This window comes from Carcharhinus amblyrhynchos, chromosome 20 (assembly GCF_965287045.1).
Source record: "Carcharhinus amblyrhynchos chromosome 20, sCarAmb.v2.hapA, whole genome shotgun sequence".
NCBI classification, from domain to species: domain Eukaryota; kingdom Metazoa; phylum Chordata; class Chondrichthyes; order Carcharhiniformes; family Carcharhinidae; genus Carcharhinus; species Carcharhinus amblyrhynchos.
The window spans coordinates 46344035-46363095 of record NC_137343.1 but is presented as its reverse complement, the minus strand read 5'-3'; the positions used below and the strand labels follow the sequence as shown (position 1 = coordinate 46363095).

At 39.3% G+C, this 19061-nt stretch overlaps 1 protein-coding gene across 1 annotated transcript in view; it reads left to right on the top strand.

Annotated features, from left to right (window-relative positions):
* The window catches only part of ppm1f (protein phosphatase, Mg2+/Mn2+ dependent, 1F), a 70440-nt gene that overhangs the window by 26803 nt on the left and 24576 nt on the right, over window positions 1-19061 (top strand). The window contains exon 3 of the mRNA XM_080208518.1: window positions 16173-16372. Within this exon, the coding sequence (XP_080064644.1) occupies window positions 16173-16372 (200 nt within the window). The remainder of the gene's footprint in view (window positions 1-16172; window positions 16373-19061) is intronic.

Genomic DNA, 19061 nt, shown 5'->3' with positions numbered 1-19061 from the left:
GTATTGCAGAGATACAACGTGGACTGGAGTAGGCTTTCTAGATTTTGTTCAATGAGATGATGGCTGATCTACCTCAAATCCCACTTTTCCTTGGTTCCTCTGGTATCCAAAAGTTTTTGCTTTAAATATGTTTGACAGTTGACCATGCAGACTTCTCTGGGATAGAGAATTACAAAAAGTCACAACTGTTTAAAGAAATTTTTCCTCATTTTGGTCCTCAATGGCTGACCTCCTCTAGATTCGCCAGCCAGGGGGGAAACATTTTCTCGGCCTTTCTCCTATTAGACCCCTGAAGAATTTTGATTCAGTTAGGTCACACTATTGTCAACAAACTTGGATGTCTCTTGCTCTTAAGTCACTGAACTAAATTGTGAATAGCTGAGGCTTTATCACTACCCTTGTGGTACCTGCTGCAACCTGAAAATGCCCCTTACTCCTACTTTGCCCTCTGTCCATTAACCAACTGGCCTATAATTCCCCATATTTTTCATAGCAGGATTATGTTTGATAACATCCAATCCTTGGAAACTGTTTTAGAATTTAAGAAGTTCGGGAGATCAAAACAATTGAAGCATTGCCTTTTTGAAACCCTAAGATTCAGGTCCAGACAATTCATTGCCACTGGCTTCTCCAGTATTCTTTATGTTGATTTCTTTTAGGCTCTTCAATTGTTGCGAGACCTTTGGTTTCTCATTTCTGGAATGATTTTTATCTTCTACCATGAAGATAATGTATTTTTTAAATGTCGTTGCATTTTCTTATTCTCCATTATGATTTCACATGTCTTTCCTTTTAACGAGCCCATGCTTTTTTTATCATCTTGTTCACATACCTATTGAAACCAGTTACAATTTTTAAAATCTGGTACCATCTTAAACTCTTTAGTCAAAGGTGGACTTATTTTGTGCATCAAAGGAGTGCTTATTTGTTATAAGTTACATTTTCTTTTAATGTTTTAATTACATGAATGGGATGGGAATAGAGGGATATGGTCGTCAGAAGAGTTTTAGTTAAGTCAGGCAGCATGATCAGTGCAGGCTTGGAGGGCCAAAGAGTCTATTCCTGTGCTGTAAATTTCTTGTTCTTTGTTAGCTAGCCATTATTTACAGCTGCATCTTTTAATGTATTTTCCAAATTCATCTTGGTCAATTTGTTTAGATCTCAATCCTAGTTTTAGACTTGATCAAATCACTTCCTGGTTCAATATAAAATTCTGACACATTATGGTCACCCTTTCTTGGAGACCCCTTGATTGCAAGGTTATTTATTAACTCTTTCTCGTTGCGCAATTCTAGATCCAAACTGGCTTATTCCTGAGTTGATTCCTTGACATACTTATTCAGAAAACTACTTGCTTGCATTCAACAAACTTATCCTCCACATTATTACAGTTTGCAAGCCTATGTAGATTGGAGTACCCCATAATTGCTGTATTTACCTAGTTACACACATCTAATTTCCTAATTCATGCACAGCCATATGCTACAACTGCGGTTTAGAGGTTTATAAACAACTACCATTAATTTTTGCTCCTCTGTTTCTTAGCTCCCCTCTTCTGCACCCCCCGCCGCCCCATAACAAACTGTACTTTTTGATTTTGAGCTAAAATCCTTACTCCTATTTTTATTCCAGCGTTCCTAATAACATTTTGCCTTTTGCCAAATTTTTCTAAAAGTTAACCATCCTAGAATATTTATCGCTCATCTTGGTCATTTTACAACTAGGATTCAATAATGGCTCATGTATTAAACTTACTTATCTAATTTTTTGTGCATCCAGAAGTGCCTTGAGCTTTGACTTTTTGCTAATTTTCCCTAATATTACCATAGTCACTAATGCCCTGTTGCCTTTGTTCCACTTCTTCCTGTCTCTTCCTAACCTAATCTGTTAGGAAGTCGTGCCTTACTAACCTTATTGAGTTTTTTGAAAAAGTGACCAAAGAGGTGGATGGGGGTAAGGCAGTTGACGTGGTATATATGGATTTTAGTAAGGCGTTTGATAAGGTTCACCATGGTAGGCTTCTGCAGAAAATGCAGATGTATGGGATTGAGGGTAATCTAGGAAATTGGATCAGGAATTGGCTAACAGATAGGAGACAGAGGGTGGTGGTTGATGGTAAATATTCGTCGTGGAGTTCGGTTACGAGTGGTGTGCCTCAGGGATCTGTTTTGGGGCCACTGCTGTTTGTAATTTTTATTAATGATCTGGATGAGGGTATAGTTGGGTGGATTAGTAAATTTGCTGATGATGCCAAAGTCGGAGGTGTGGTAGATTGTGAGGAAGGGTGTCATAGTTTGCAGGAAGACTTGGACAGGTTGCAGAGCTGGGCCGAGAGGTGGCGGATGGAGTTTAATGCGGAGAAGTGTGAGGTAATTCACTTTGGTAGGAATAACAGATGTGTTGAGTATAGGGCTAACGGGAGGACTTTGAATAGTGTGGATGAACAGAGGGATCTAGGTGTATGTGTACATAGATCCCTGAAAGTTGGGAATCAAGTAGATAGGGTTGTTAAGAAGGCATACGGTGTCTTGGCGTTTATTGGTAGGGGGATTGAATTTAGGAGTCGCAGCGTCATGTTGCAACTGTACACAACTCTGGTGCGGCCGCACTTGGAGTACTGTGTGCAGTTCTGGTCCCCACATTACAGGAAGGATGTAGAGGCTTTGGAGAGGGTGCAGAGGAGGTTTACCAGGATGTTGCCTGGTATGGAGGGGAGGTCCTATGAGGAGACACTGAGGGATTTGGGGTTGTTTTCGCTGGAAAGAAGGCGGCTAAGAGGGGATCTTATTGAAACATATAAGATGATTAGAGGTTTAGATAGGGTGGACAGTGATAGCCTTTTTCCTTGGATGGAGAAAGCTAGCACGAGGGGGCATGACTTTAAATTAAGGGGGGGTAGTTATAGGACGGATGTCAGGGGTAGGTTCTTTACCCAGAGGGTGGTGAGGGATTGGAATGCCCTGCCTGCTGCGGTTGTAAATGCACCTAGTTTGGGGGCGTTTAAGAGATCCGTGGATAGGTTTATGGACGAAAAGGGATTGGTTTAGGTTAGAGGGTCATTGTTTTTTTAACTGGTCGGCGCAACATCGTGGGCCGAAGGGCCTGTTCTGCGCTGTTATGTTCTATGTTTATTTTACCCCAGATTCCACTTCAGAGCTTCAACATTCTCCTTACTGTTTTCAAATTTCTCATGCTCTCGTGTGTTCTCTTCAGATGTCAGAACTCCAGAGAGGGAGAAAACGCGTCTTGCCTTTTGCAGACCTCTGGAGATGGATATCTAATTTCTAGCAGGTCCCAGATTTCAGTTTCCAGTGAAAGAGAGAAAGAGCTGCTCCTTTCAAGTTTAAACAGCAGCAGCCTCTTTATCGCTCTGTAAGCCTTGCTCCACCCATTTGTGTGACTTTCTCTTGTCAATTAAATTTGATTCTGAAACCCCAGGGGAAAATCCTAAAAAAAAAACAAAACTGCATTAACTCAGATTAAAACAAACATCCCAGGAGCTAGGAGAATTATTCTTACGCATTATCAGCATGTGGGCTGCTGGTTACGGACAATTGGCACCATAATCGGAGCTGAAATATAAAACTGTCCCTTCACCAGAAAAATGACGCATACGTTTCTCAAAAGCATAGTATCACATTATCTAACCCACATGAAAGTTATAATCCTGAGTAAAACCACTCTGCCTTTAATTCCCCAGTAAAACCACTCTGCCTTTGCTACATGTTTGCTCCACCACTGCATTTATACATTCTGCCACTTCAAAACAGCTATCAGGGAGGCCTTTACAAAAATCCCATGCAATCTTGTCCACAAATGCTTACTGCAGTCCAGATACTGACACTGTTCTGCTTTAGCTTAATATCTCTACTTAGGAATCATTTCTAATAAGTAAATTTAAACAAAAAGACTACTTTCTGCACAGCACTAAATCAGATGAAAATTTAAATATGGGCAACCTCAAGTTAACACAAACCGCAAGTGCTAAAGACTCAAAGAAGCACTTCCTTATTTGATAAAACACTCAACATCTGACTGGTTTATAAAGCACGAAGTTCATGGTGTGATCTGCGATTGTGTTTCAATGATCCACCCAACTTGCCATTCATAATTCACTTTCAGTCCCAAGATTACTGACATCCCTATCTTGCAGTTCATCCCTTCCATGTTTTAAAACTTTTCATATACTCCTTTCCTCAAGCAAGCTTCTGCCCTACCAAAGCTCTGACATTTTATGGGTCAAATCATCAGTGGTACTTTATGTAACGGAGTCTCTGTTACTCCTACTCTTCCTTGTCTCCTCTGCTCCCTTCAACGCTACTAATCTCTTCATTGTCCTTGAATGTCACTTGATCACAGTCCACTTCAGACGTTGCTCTTGCTTGTTACGCTGCACATTCATCACCACAAATTATCTTTCTTGCATAACTGTTGTTATCTCTGAAATGAAAGGCTTCATCCTCCTATTTTCCTCTTATTTTACACTGCTTATCAATAATGTTATCTAATATAATGGAATAAGTTGTCACATATATGCTGTTGGCTCATAGCTCAACCTTGCCACTTTCTCTGACCCCATGACTGTGGTTACTTTACCCATTGTCTCTGATGCAAAGACCTGGATGAACTAAATCTTCAGCCATGTTTTTTGATTCGTGCAAATACCTCTTTCCAACTCCAGCTCTCTCCTAATTGTACCTCTGTCATAACCCAGACATGTGGAGAATTGATTTGATTTCTTCCTCAATACTTCCCCATATCTAAGTTACCATCAAGATCTCCACAAATTTGCATTCCTGCATTTCTGCTTAACCAAATCTCTATCCCAAATTCCTCCCCCGGTCATTGACTCTACCTAATACATATTTTTCACCTTGTGAATGAGATCCAGAATCCTTCCTCTACTTCCACAATTCCTAAATTGTAAGTCATCTCGAGCATTGTGGCCCATGTTTTTAAATGATATGAAGGTCCACATCTTTGTTTCTGTCCTTACCAAGATCCATTGGCTTCCCAAAGCTCAGGAAAATCAACTTTAAGGTTCTCATCTTCACATTCAAAGCCCTCCATGGTGTACCCAACATTCCACCAAAATAAACACACACACACACACACACACACACACACACACACACACACTATCCCCTTCTCATCCTTTCATTTGTCTGACCTCTTCAGTCAGCCTGGTCTGTGATTACACCATTAGCTTCAACACTCAGCTAATTTCTTGTTCATGTTTCCACTATTAGCCATTCCGAGCTGCAATATCTTCCCTCAAATGCAGTTTTTCAACAACCCTGCCTTTTCATCTCCTTGGGGCCCTGGTATTTGAGCATTCTTTTTAAATGTTTTTAGTGAAGATTTCTATTTTGCAGTTTATCACATGCCACAACAGAACCCAAAATCCAGTACAGTACAGAAAAATCATCATTCAATATATACAAATAGAAAAAACTGACAAATACTGACAGTTTTGTTATCAGATGTACCTGTTATAGTCATTGCCTCATTTTTGCGTAAGTAATTGAGGGATGTTTCAAAAAGTGAGATATCAGGATTACCTGTTAGGATAGAATACAGTGGTGCACACCCTTGCCATCAGGATAACAAAGACAGAGCTGCATAATATATGGGATCATATACCCCCAAATAGGACCTGACTCAGTACCCTAAGACTGACCGCACACGCACACGCACCGTCTCCAGGCATACTGAAGTTGCCATTAGGTCCCACCACCAACAGGATTTCACCCATTACCCCTCATCAAAGAAACTTTAACAGCCCTAATGACATGCTCACCATTTGTTCCAGGAGCCAAATTACTAAGCAACTAGTGTCAGCCAAGAAAATACAAAAAAAAAATCTACCTGAGAAAAGCAGGATAACCACAGATAAACTGACCACTGTGGGGCGTTAGTAAATATGCCTGAGGTGCTAATGACAACAGAATACATATGTCTGCACCCTCATAGGCTATCAAGGAATCTTCAACCCCAAGTTAATTAAAATACCAAAAAGAGTGATGCCACAAGATCTAACATGGGGTTTGCCTCATCTACATTTAGGACTTGTAAGGCCATACACACCACCTCTATGCCATACTGCTTGCCCACAACCCTGATATGTGCTCCTCATCTTATCTATAAAACAAAGCAAAAGGTACCTAAGTAAATATTCCTCACTGAAAATGATGGATTTCAACTAAACAAAAGGTTAAGTATAGCACAACTCTAATGTCATGCAACCAACCCAGCATGTTACCCCCTGGAATGAAGGAGACTCACTTTCAGTTCACAATCAGGAAAATATATCTGTTGCAAACACTGAATCCAAAGGATTTGAATTTGACACACATCCAGCAGCAAGGCCCCATTACCCAACCCACTCCCTCAGCACCACACAACAAGACCAAAATTGAATGCAAATAGTATCAGACTTGGGTCTTCCTCCCCTCACTGCCAGAATGTACTGGAGGATAAGTTTGGTTACAGATAAATAAATATCTCTGGTTTTCAATGGATAGCAGTATAAGCAGAGTAACAGGCAACATGCTCCTCTGTGCTTGTATATCATGTGTTCTTGTCAGGATAAAAGACGGCTTCATAAAACCAGGAGTACAATCACAAGGGGGGAAAAAAGTTCAGGATTAATGATCTCACTGTAGGTTAATTTATCCATCCACGGATCTTGAAAAAGCTAAAGCCACAACAGGACTGTCAAGCAAAATGGAGGACCCATCCAAAAACTCTGCACCTCTGCTGTGCTGTTACCCAAACGTCCTAGTGAAGAGAGAGCTAGGCCTCAGCAGGCAGTGAGGTCTCGTCACGTCTGGCCGCCTCCAGCCCTCCTTGACGAACACGTGCTCAATGATTGGAATCTTTGACCGACCCCTGGCATTGAAGATTGGATACAGTAGGCCCCATCAAACTTGAAATGTCCAGCCTTTAAATCAAGGTTGGGCTGAAGGGCCTGTTTCCCGTGCTGTGTTGTTGTTCTTTGTTCTAGGTTGTGAAAGCATGGCAGCCAGTCCTCAAATTCAGACAGAAATTCATTCTCACTCTTGGGAGATCCAGGTCCCTGAACTAGCCAGGACATTTGACATACCATGCAGCAGGATTTCTGTGAACTGAAGGTGAGCCTCCACTGAGGAAACTGTACTCTTCCTTAACAGGGATTCTTGAAGCCAGAAAGAGCCATTCGACCCATTGAGTATGTACCGACCACAATCCCACCCAGACTCTATTCCCATAACCCACACACTTACCTGCTAATCCCCTGATACTGGTGTCAATTTAACATGGCCAATCAACCTAACCCCCACATTTTTGGAATTGTATCTCCACTTCACTCACTTCCTTACAGATATTTTGCAGTTCATCAATATGAGCACCAATGACAGTCAAGGCTGTCATCCACAACTCTGCTCAGTGGTCATCAACTTCTCTGCTTGTGAAATTGCAAGAGTGAGAGTCTGCTCACAAGCAAAAAACAGTTGTAAATAAGGCTGCATTCCTTGCACCCACCCCCCCCCCCCCCCCAACCTTAAGGTGTGACTGTAGCACCTTAAACAATTTGCTCCACATGTATCATTATTGGGATTTACCTGTTTCCTCCAGTTGATAATTTATTATGGCTCTTATTTTTAAGGCTTCCAACCTGTGGAATTAAGACATAAGAAGTTTAAAAAAAAAAGTTATTGCGCTGCTTTGTAGTAAATTAGTTTTATCTCCTTATACAAGTAATGAGAATGTTAGATGGCCTACTTTTGGTGCTGCTTGTTTCTTTTCAGTAGTATAGCATCTACTTATAAAGTGCTCTTCAAAAGATAGTATCCTCTGATTTTTTTCACCTTATTTGTTTTGGTGTTTTTGTAACTTGGTTGAAGTGCATTCACTAAATGTAGATGCCATACCAGGTGCAACTCCTCAAACTGCAGTGTGATACTCTGATTCTCCTTTTTCGCAAGCATGTATAGGTTTTTAAATTTGGGGATTGAAGTGAAATTGTCTAGTCATGTTGCACAGGCACACCCGGTTTGTCTGAGGTTACTTCCTGTTATACAATTCAATTTTTGAAGTCACTTCCTCAATCTGCATAAATTGGGCCCTTGGCAAAATATAAGCAGCAAACTGTATCTATTCTTCACTCAAGGAGGCTACCTCGCTAAATATATTTAAGTCACGGGCAGATAGATTTTTGACAGAAAAGGGAATTAAGGGTTATGGGGAGAGAGCGGGAAAGTGGAACTGATCCACTTCAGATCAGCCATGATCTTATTGAATGGCGGGGTAGGCTCGAGGGGCTAGATGGCCTACTCCTGCTCCTATTTCTTATGTTCTTATATTCTGAAGCTAAGTGCAAAGAATATCAGAACTCAGTACATTGCTTGGAAGCAAGAGCAGTGTGTCCCTTTTTCCTAGCAAAACACATTCTTAATTTTACTTGTTATGCCTTGAGTGCATCTTCTCGTGAATGTTAGCACCAAAGTTGTGCAAATATAGTTTGAGAAAGCAGAATACGGTGAATGTAGAAATTAGATAACTGAGTGGAAAATTACTGAAAATTGAATTTAGTAATTTTAATTATGAGGACCAAACTAGCTGACAATTTTGCTGGAATTTTCACAGGGATGAAATGGTCTCTGGCACAGCCAAAATGGCACTGGAGCCTTGTTTTTTGGAAGTCCTGGTTCCAAATTTGCATCCAATATTTTTGCCAGAGTGTGTGGGATTGTGATATCCACATGTGGCTCACTTGAGGGAACTGCATACATAAAAGTGCAACTGCTTTCAGTTGGTTCCAATTTTCATTAGTGGGATGTCCAGAACACAATTTAATGGCCTTTTTTACATTTCCGGAGATGGTGCAAGCTTACTGGACCTCTTGGGAGAGTAGAGAAAGGTACATGCCCTTTATGGTTATTGCAAGAACTGTTGAGCTAGCGGGGCATTTAAGTACTTGTTGGAACAGCATTCCATAGAATTGTTTTATTCGGTTAATAGTTTGGTTAAACTTGTTCATTGTTAGATAAAATACATTGTTACTTGTTGATTTTAGAGTGTGCGTCAGAGTTATTTTGATTTAAACACAAAGTTGCTAAAGAGTAGATTGTACCACTTCACACTCACTTTTACAGATTATAGGGTGAGGCACACCTCTTTGTGGTTAGGTGTTAGTTTGGGAGATGGGGGGGAATGTGGAAATCAGCCTCTGCTTTGTAACAGTAAAAAGTCTGACAACACGTTTTAGTCCAACCTATTTATTTGATAATATACTCACTGTATACTGTATATTATCAAATAAATAGGTTGGACTAAAACCTGGTGGTGTCAGACTTTTTACTGTGTTTACGCCAGTCCAACGCCGGCATACCCACATCATGACTACTATTGTAACAGTACCAGGGCTTGAGCTTGAAATGGGCACAAGTTGTATAATCCTTTCAGTGAAGGTTGAAGTCAAACTAATTGAGATCTTCAGAAACAGAAAAAAAAAACACTTCCTCCAGTGGGAAAATCTGAACAAGGGCACAATCTTAGTTAGTAATTTGGGAGAGAAAGGGGTAAGCTGCTTTCATGAAAGGGTAGTGGACATCTGGAACTATCTTCCAACAGATTGGGTCAGTTGCAATTATCGATACTGAGGTCAACTGATTTTTTTTTTAATATATGGATAAGCGTATCAAGGGATGTGGCTTATAGTTAAGTGGAGCCAAGGTGCAGATAAGTGAATAGTTTGTCACAGTAAAGGAATGTGTACATCCTTCTTTGTTAACTGGACTACTTTTGAGATTGTTTTTAAAAAACATATGCCTTTAAAAAGGACAGTTGCTGAACTGACCAGATGGCTCCACCTCGCCAAGTGCTGGCTTCTGGAAGTTTCTGAGCAGTCTCAAAGGCTAATGCTTCAAACATCCCAGAATGTAATATTCCTTGCATTACATAAACATTGGCCTAACAGTCTGTCTATCCTAGCTAGCTACAGACAAAGACAGCTGGTTGCAAGTCCTAATCTCCAATAACAGACCTAATGGCTTAAGCATCAACTGTTCTAACGCATTCGTTTCAACAAATGGACTTCATTTAACATCCTGAAACCAACATTACACGACTGAGACATGGCTATCTGAACTTCAATTGCACAATCCTTGAACCTTTTGTAGGCAGTTGTTTCCTTCAAAGGTCTGAAAACAATAGTTCCAAGCAAGCAAACTGTGCTGTCTACCATCTTGCCATCGAACCAGTAGCAGCAGAAAGAACTCTGACCATCATCAAAACTGTGAACTATTGGAACATGCACCTCTAAGACTAACTTGCTCCATGTGCCTTTTCTTTTTGTGGAAGTCTTCCTTTTGGAAAGAAGGATCATCCTGCAACAATCTTTCAATCTTCTCTTAAGAAACTTTCCATTAAACATCTGATTCTGGATTTGCATGCACTTGTATTGCAGTCATGCCCTGAATGCTCTTCTTTCTTTTCCTTATCCTTTGTTTATTGTGTGAATGCAAAAAGGGCAGACATTGTATGCATTTAAAATAAATAAACCAACCCCTTTATTTCATCTTCCCTGGAGTTTGCTATGCAAGTTACCATAGAAAATTAGAACACTCTGAATTTAAGAGTTGGGGAAATACATCACCACTACTTATGAAAGGAGAAATCAAAAATGCATTTTCTGTTTACAGCTGGATAGTGAGGTGAAATCAGAGCTGTTTAAATTTACCCCTGCTCCTGTCCAGGTGGAACACATTTGAGCTCTGACACATTCTTACTACATTTCTGCCATCAATTTGATGTTATGAACTATCTCCTGTGTGGTAAAAGAGACAGTTTACATAGTTATCTTTATGCCAACACTGTACCAAGAGACTTTTGTTCTGTTGAACCCATCACATTTTTATGCCAGTGAAAGGTAAATAGGTAGTACTTTAATCATGCGGGTTTTCTTTGTGTTCACCTTGATGGCAAATATTGACACGGTCTTTGTACAGAAAACATCAAAGTGGAGTCCAATTCAGTCCTTTTTCTCATGCACACTAATTTCAATTGTAAACTGTGTAGGAACTGACTTAGTTTTATTTTTCCATTAAGGCCTGCTGAGAAATTCCAGCAGCTTTTTGGTCTTTGTTACAATTTTATGCTGGGCCGTACGTTTTACAAACCAAACTAACACGACCTGAATTTTCAAACAGTTGGTGAGCTGAGATTCCATTGACCCTTGAGTTGGTTAAAAGCATACATTCAAAGAATGGCTGGACTTGCAAAATGTATTTTCAGTTTTGATGCTTAAGGGGAGAGGGGAAATGGAGCATTTGCTGTGTGACTAAAACTATTCATTTACTCCAGAAATTAATGATCTAAGTTTTAGGTACATCATCGATGGAAGGGTGACACCTTCAGCTTTTGGCCAAAACTACAGCCTGATAGTTGTTCCAGAGATGGTGTATTGCAATAGACATAGTGTTTGGTACAGCAGTATTTCTTTCCCAAAATGATTTGTAAATGTTCAGTGTTCCAACAGTATTGTATTGAACAGGAGAATGCAAATGTTCTGCAATGAATGCAAAAGGGCAAAAAAAAGACACGTTGAAGCACATTTCTTCACTATCTTAATGCTGCCATTTTAACAATACTAGTAGATCTCTGTTCCTGCTTGCTTAAAGATAGAGAATGACGGCATAGATTTGAAGTGTTTTGCCAAAGAAGCAAGTGTGAAGTGAGGAAAGAAATCTTTCACACAATAAGAGGTTTGGGTCTGGAATGTACTCCCTGAAAGCATGGTGGAGGCAAATACAATCAAGGCATTAGATGGCATTGTTTCCATTCAAATCATCCAATGTGCAAGGGTGCAGAGAATGGCACGAGGTCATAATGCTCATTTGGAGAGCTGGTGCAGGTGTGATGGCCCAAATGGCTGCCTCCTGGAGTACATGTTTTGTAACATTTGATTCACCTCATGTGATATCAAGAAACCACTGAAGGCACTAGGTACACCAAAGGTCTGTGCCCTAACAACATCTTGACAATAGTACTGAAGGCTTGTACTTCACAACTAACTGCCCTTAGCCAAGTACACTTACAACGCTAGCATCTACCCAGCAATATGGGAAAATTGCCCTGGTATGTCTTGCCTACAAAAAATAGGGTGAATCCAATCTAACCAATTATCACCTGACAGTCTACGCTCATCAGTACAGTGATGGAAGGTATTGTTGATGGTGGCTATCAAGCATTGCTTAAACCGTTATAACTGGCTCAAAGATACAGTTTGGGTTCTGCCAGGGTCACTGGGCTTCAGACTTCATCACAGCATCTTACCAAGTAAGAGCAAACAGTTCTAAAGATGAGTGACTGGCCCTGATCTCAAAGCAGAATTTGACAGTGTGGCATCAAAGAGCCCTAGCAAAATTCAAGGTATTGGGAACCATGGAAAACTTTCTGCTGGTTGGAGTTATACCTAGCACAAACGAAGATGGTGATGATTGTTGGAGATCAACCATTCAATCCCAGGATGTTACTGCAGGAGTTCTGAGTAGTGTCTTGGCCCAAACAACTTGAACTGCTTTAACAGTGACCTTCCAGCCGTCATAAGGTCAGAAGTGAGGACGTTCAGTTCCACTCATGATTCATCTACTGATGCAGTCTTTGCAACAAGGCCTGGACAACATTCAGACATATGATGTGAAATATTACTTGCCACTTAAGAACTAGATAATGAACGTCTCCAACAAAGGTGAATCCAACTATGTCCTCATTGACATTCGCTGACATTACTGTTGCTGAATGACCACTATGTCCTGAGGGATACCACTGATTAGAAGCTAAACTGGACTTGCCATATCAGTACTTTCACAATGCTGTTCTAAGAATGTGACAAAAGATCAAAATTTACATTTTTTTTTAAAAAAAGGCAAGAATTTTAATAAAAGCAAAATGCTGGAAAAACTCAGCAGGTCTGACCACATCTGTGGAGAGAGGAAGAGTTAGCGTCCTTATGATTCAGTGCAGAGCTTTATTCCATTCTTCAGTAATCTCAATGATAAGAAGCAGCAGAAGGATAGTTTTTCAATTGCAAGTTTACATAACCCAGGGTGTGTTACAATGTAGTTTATGGAAATGTTTGTGACATGGAGGATGGCATGCAAAAAATATATACAACTAATTGAGCCATAATCATAGTTTACGGCACAGTGGTTAGCACTGCTGCTTCATGAGACCAGGTTCAATTCTGGAGTCTGCATGTTATCCCTGTGTCTGCATGGTTTTCCTCTGGGTGTTCTGGTCAGTCCGAAGATGTGTGGGTTAAGTTGGCCATGTAAAATTGCCCATTAATGTCAGGGGATTAGCAGGGTAAATACATGGAGTTATGGTGAGAGAACCTGGGTGAAATTGTTGTTGCAAGTTTGATGGGCTGTTTGGCCTTCTGCACTGTAGGGATTCTTCTATTCCATTGCATTTTCATTCAGAATGATTACAATAAAAAGATGCCCAGACTGCTTCAAAAATGGAAACAACCAGGAATTTTTCATTTCTTGCCGATCCTGAAAATGGCTGTTATGTGCTAAGACATCAACCATAACAACTTGTCACAATTTTGCTAGACTTGTAACTCACTGATCCTTTATGACACATCCAAATCTTTTTCATGATTATTGTTGATTACATTCTGATCATGTTGTTTTCTGATATGATTGTTTCAAGTGCCTTCTGATATGATTGTTTCAAGTGCCTTCTAATGAATTATCTTAATTTGCATTGAGCTCATTATTAAATATCACATATTGGTGTCCATCTTAAAATTAAAATGTAGATCATGACAATATTGCTTCAATATGCTCTATTATCTGTTATATATGAACTTGAACTGAACAAACAAAATTCTGATTTTATTCCTTGAAAATTTGCTGAATATTTCTCAGCAATGTTATTACTCAATCATGTGCACTATGATTATAGATTTATACTTAACTGGATTATATTACCCAAGGATTCTGGCTCCCTGTTTTAACCAAACGTTTTGGTAATAATCATTTCCCTTTACAGTTTCTTCTATTTTTGTATGGTTGGATGAAATACAATGTTTTGAGTAAGGAAAATAGAAATTGTTTCCCACAGAACCTCCTTAACCACAATATTAAGTAGGCTAGTGTTATTTTGACCAAGTGGAGGCACTCCTGTCTCTAACTCAGATTGTAGTTTCATTCCAGGGTTTTTCTACATAATCTAGTGTGACAGTTGTGTGCAATCTAATTATCAGATGTTTCAGATCAGGTCATGTACATAAATGAGAATTCATCATTCAGCCCCTTGAGCCAGTTCTGCCATTCACCTTGATCAGGGCTTCCAAAACTTTTCCAACTGTGGAACCATGAAACCACAAAAAAAAGATTGCACAACAGGTACAAATATACAAAAACTTGATGTTTTTATCTTATGTATACATTTATTATAACAAGGTTCTGTTTTCAACAAACGGTTCTAAGTCTTACCATCACTTTTAATCACAGCTCCCACACCTTCAGCCTCATCCACCCTCCTTGGCATCCCTAGTTCTGGCTCTTGGGACCCATGGACAACTGATCACCAGGGTCCTGTGGAGTTGTGTTTGGGAACCTGTGAGTTAGGTCATGGCTGATTGCCTTCTCTTCAGCTGCATGTGAAAGATCAAGAAAGAGCAGAAAGTCTTAATGTGAGGAATTAAAATGTTAGTTGAAAATATTTTCGGACCTATTTTTGGTTTTTATTCTTGCTGAAGGTAATGTAAGAAATTAACAACAGCATGTGTTTGGTCCTTGAAAGCCTGCATGGCATGTGATTTATGCTATGTTTGCTATCTGTATCTTGTATACACTGCATGTAGGTTGTTTTACTAACTCATTAGCTTATAGTACCCAGAACTTCCTTGTTGTATTAAAGGATATCATACATAATTTACATATTATGCCAGTATGACAATATCCTGTGTAAATCCAACATGCTGCATTTATCAGCACCATGGAATGAAGATGGTACTTGAATGGATCTTTAAGTATTGGAAATAATTTTAATAGCTCCATATTTACTGGTGGTAGCTGTTTAATTGTCCATTTTGAATTGGCAGGTTTTGAAATTCATGATTGCTAGTTTGCCTTGCTCATTGCTACATTCTGTATCTATTGTGGTTAGGTTACAATCAACTGTATCATAGGGATGAATACATCAAAGCTTCATATTGTCTCAATTAGAGATCCTTGAAGGATTATTCACGCATTTGTGTAACCTTAATGAAGTTAGTTAGCTGCCTGATTAAATGAGATATTTAAAAGAAAAACTGACAATATCCTTTCTGTCATTTGCTAAGTATAATGCAAGTTAAAAAGATGAAAGGATTCTCTTATTCACAAAACAACCAATAAAATGTCCACATACTGATAGTTATTGAAATACAAATAAAAATGGATCTAATTTCTAACATAAGGGCTTCAATCAGATCAGCCATGATCTTATTGAATGGCGGGGCAGGTTCAAAGGGCTAGATGGCCTACTCCTGCTCCTATTTCTTATGTTCTTATGTAATCTAAAATTGTTACTTCCAATGAGGGAATAGTCTTGACATTTTAAATTTGAGCTAGCTTAATATATAATGTCTACCAAGCTGTAATATGTGTATGAAATATCTAACCAAGGTGATATCTCCTTAAATAAATCATAAATTTTTCCTAATTTTCATCTGTGTACTTCACAATCTACGGGCGATAATGAATCTTGTAGCTAGGAACTTGCTTGTAACATTTTAATAATTAAGCATTACTTGATCTGTTTCTAATAATTGTATATTTACCACAGACACGGTTCCATTCATGCACTCAAATACATGGCAGCATGGGAGAGCGAACAATAGTAACTTGTATTTCAGTTTCAGCAACAGATGACAACATTTACATTTTTGGCATAATTAATTTTGAGGATTTTGGAAAGTTTTGTAATCGGTTTACCCCTGCTTTTCTGCCTTGACTCTTGTCGTCCACCAGTAACTTTGTGGAAGAGGGCAGAGGCCAGCAAGGCACATAAAGTTTGCTTTCAATTAATTACTTAACCTACTAAACCTATCCTTTTGACACTTGTTATAAATCCCTTACTAAGAGGAAGTCAGTTCACTGTTTGTTAACTTGTCATGTGCCCTCTTTCCACAGTGCTGGAAGGTGAACCAGTGGCCCGATCAATTTTTAACAAATTGCTGGAAGTCTGCTGTGAGTGGATGAAAGAACCACAGTTATTGCATCTACCAATGCAGTATTTAAAAATTTCCAGTTATGCCATTCGTAACACACGGAGAAAGATGGAGGACAAACATGTAGCACTGCCTGAGTTCAATGCTCTCTTTGGCATTAAGGTAAGTCTGCTTAGTTGAACAACACTTTCTTTCTGCATTTATATTGAGTATAAATATAGCTAAAGCTAAATAGGTGAATGTATCTAATCTCCAACAGTGTTGTGGCCAAAGTTGAGTGACTGCCCTAGATTTTGCAGGTGTTTTTGGCTGTAAATTGTCAGGATTCGTCACCATTGCACCTCTGCAACTGATTGCAATGTCACAATTTACTGCATGGACAGAATGTAGGATAGCTGAAGTTACGATGAGGCACGAGAATTCTCTTCGCTGTCAGAAACTTAATTTTTAAAAAAAAGTTGCACGTTTTTCAGTCCGGTGTAACTGGGGTTTCAACAGCAATCTGAATAGTAAATATTGGTGAACAGGCTTGACCCTTAAAAATTGTGGAGCGTTCAATATTTCCAGTATTTCAATATTGATACTTCAGCTTCTACCTTCACCCCTATATATATATATATATATATATATATATCGTTTTCTTTTGTTTTTCGTTTCTTGTCTGTCTCTTCAAGAGAATTCTTGAATGTGATTAGCTGTTTGGGCAGCTTAACATTGCAATTTCATCTGGGGAATTTCCATTAAACTACACTACAACCACTTGCTTAGCAAGCGGGGTAAAGATCAGAACATGCCACAGTGAGACATTCTTCAGGATCCCTTACTTTGCCACTGACTGCAAAATTCTGCTCATTATTTATGAGTTCACTTCAATTCTTAGTTGGCACAGATTTGCATCAAAATTGACAATGGTTCTGCGTATTGATGTGCTAAACCTTGAATTTGGATGCAAGTTTTCTCCTCCAATGCCAATATGTGGGAAATCTCTTTGGACTTTGAAATCACAACTTCTGTCTGAGAAGTAACAAGTGGTTGAGCTATGGATGATTACTTCTGAGAGTGTGCCTGTCTGGCTTTCTAGGCATTGGTTATAATCTTCTAAAATTCCCTAGATTCTGGAAAGGTCCCAACTGACTGGAATATAACGAATGCCTTTATTCAACAAATGAGGGAAAGAGAAAGCAGAGAATTACAGGCCAGTTAGCCTAAGATCTGCCAAAGGGAAATTGCTGGAATCTATTATTATGGGGATTATAGCTGGCTATTTGGAATAATAATGCAATCAAGCAGAGTTTTGTGAAAAGGAAAAAGTGTTTAATTCATTGGAAGTAGCAAGCAATGTAGATAAAAGGATACCTGTAGATGTGGTGAACCTAAATTTTCAAAAGACATTTGAGGTGGTGTGCTACATAACTCACTATTAGGGCCTTGACTATACGTAATCTATATTAGTGGCTTTGAGAAGATCAAATACGTAGTAGCTAAATTTGCCAATGACACCAAGATAGTTGGGAAAGTGAGTCCTCAAGATGAGGCATAAAGTCTATAAAGGAATATAAGTTGAGAGGGCAAAAAATTTGGCAGATGGTGCATAATGTGTGAAAATGTGAACTTGCTCATTTTGACCGGAAGAATGGAAGTAAAGTATACTATTTAAATGGAGAGAGATTGCAGAACTCAGTGATATTGAGAGATCTGGATGTCCTGGCACGCACAGCACAAAATTAGTATGTAGGTACAAGTGATTTGGAAAAGAAAATGGAATAGTGTTTCTTGCAAAGGAATGAAATATAAAAGTCAGAAAAGGCTAGTCTATTTATGTCATGCTGAAGATGATTTGTATTCTTTGTGCTGTTTGCCAGTCCTTCAAGTTTGGTATCATATTTTAAAATTCTACCCTATTCCAAGGTCAATATCATTGATTGTATTAAACAAAAGAATACAGTTGTTCTGATCACCAATGTCTACCACCCTCCAAGAAAAGTCATTTTCGATGACTGACTTGCTGTTTTTGGTCCTGAAGCTATTTTTGTTTATCCAATTTGACACACTTTTTTCCTACTCATGAGCCTCAATATTATTAACCAATAGTGGAAGTGCATGGTAAAATAGGGCAAACTCGGCATGGTTTCATCAGGAGGAGGTCATGGCTGACAAATCTCTTATAATTTGAGGAGGTAACGAGCAAGTTAGACAAAGGAGAATCAGTGGACATTATCTACTTGGATTTCCAGAAGACCTTTCACAAGGTGCTGCACAACAGGCTACTGAGTAAGATAAGAGCCCATGGTGTTAGAGGTAAGGTACTAGCATGAATAGAAGATTGGCTGACTTGCTGAAGGCAGAGACTTGAATAAAGGGGTCCTTTTCAGAATGGCAGCCAATGACTAGTGGAGTTCCACAGGGATGTGTTGGGACCACAGCTTTTCACTTTATATGTCAGTGGCCTAGATGAAGGAACTGAGGGCATTGTAGCTAGGTTTGCAGATAATACAAAGATAGGTGGAAGGATAGGTTGTATGAGGAGGTGGGGAAGCTGCAGGAAGGACTTGGACAGGTTAGGGAAGTGGCAGATGGAATACAGCATGGGAAAGTATGAGGTTATGCACTTCAGTAGGAAGAATAAGATGTAACCTATTTTCTAAAAGGGGAGAGAATTCAGAAATCAGAAGCACAGAGGGACTTGGGAGTCCTACTTCAGGATTCTCTTAAGGTTAACTTGCAGGTTGAATTGGTAATTCAGAAGACAAATGCATTGTTAGCAATCATTTCAAGAGGACTAGGATACAAAAGCAGGGATGTACTGCTGAGGCTTTATAAAGCTGGTCAGACCACATTTGGAATACTTGAA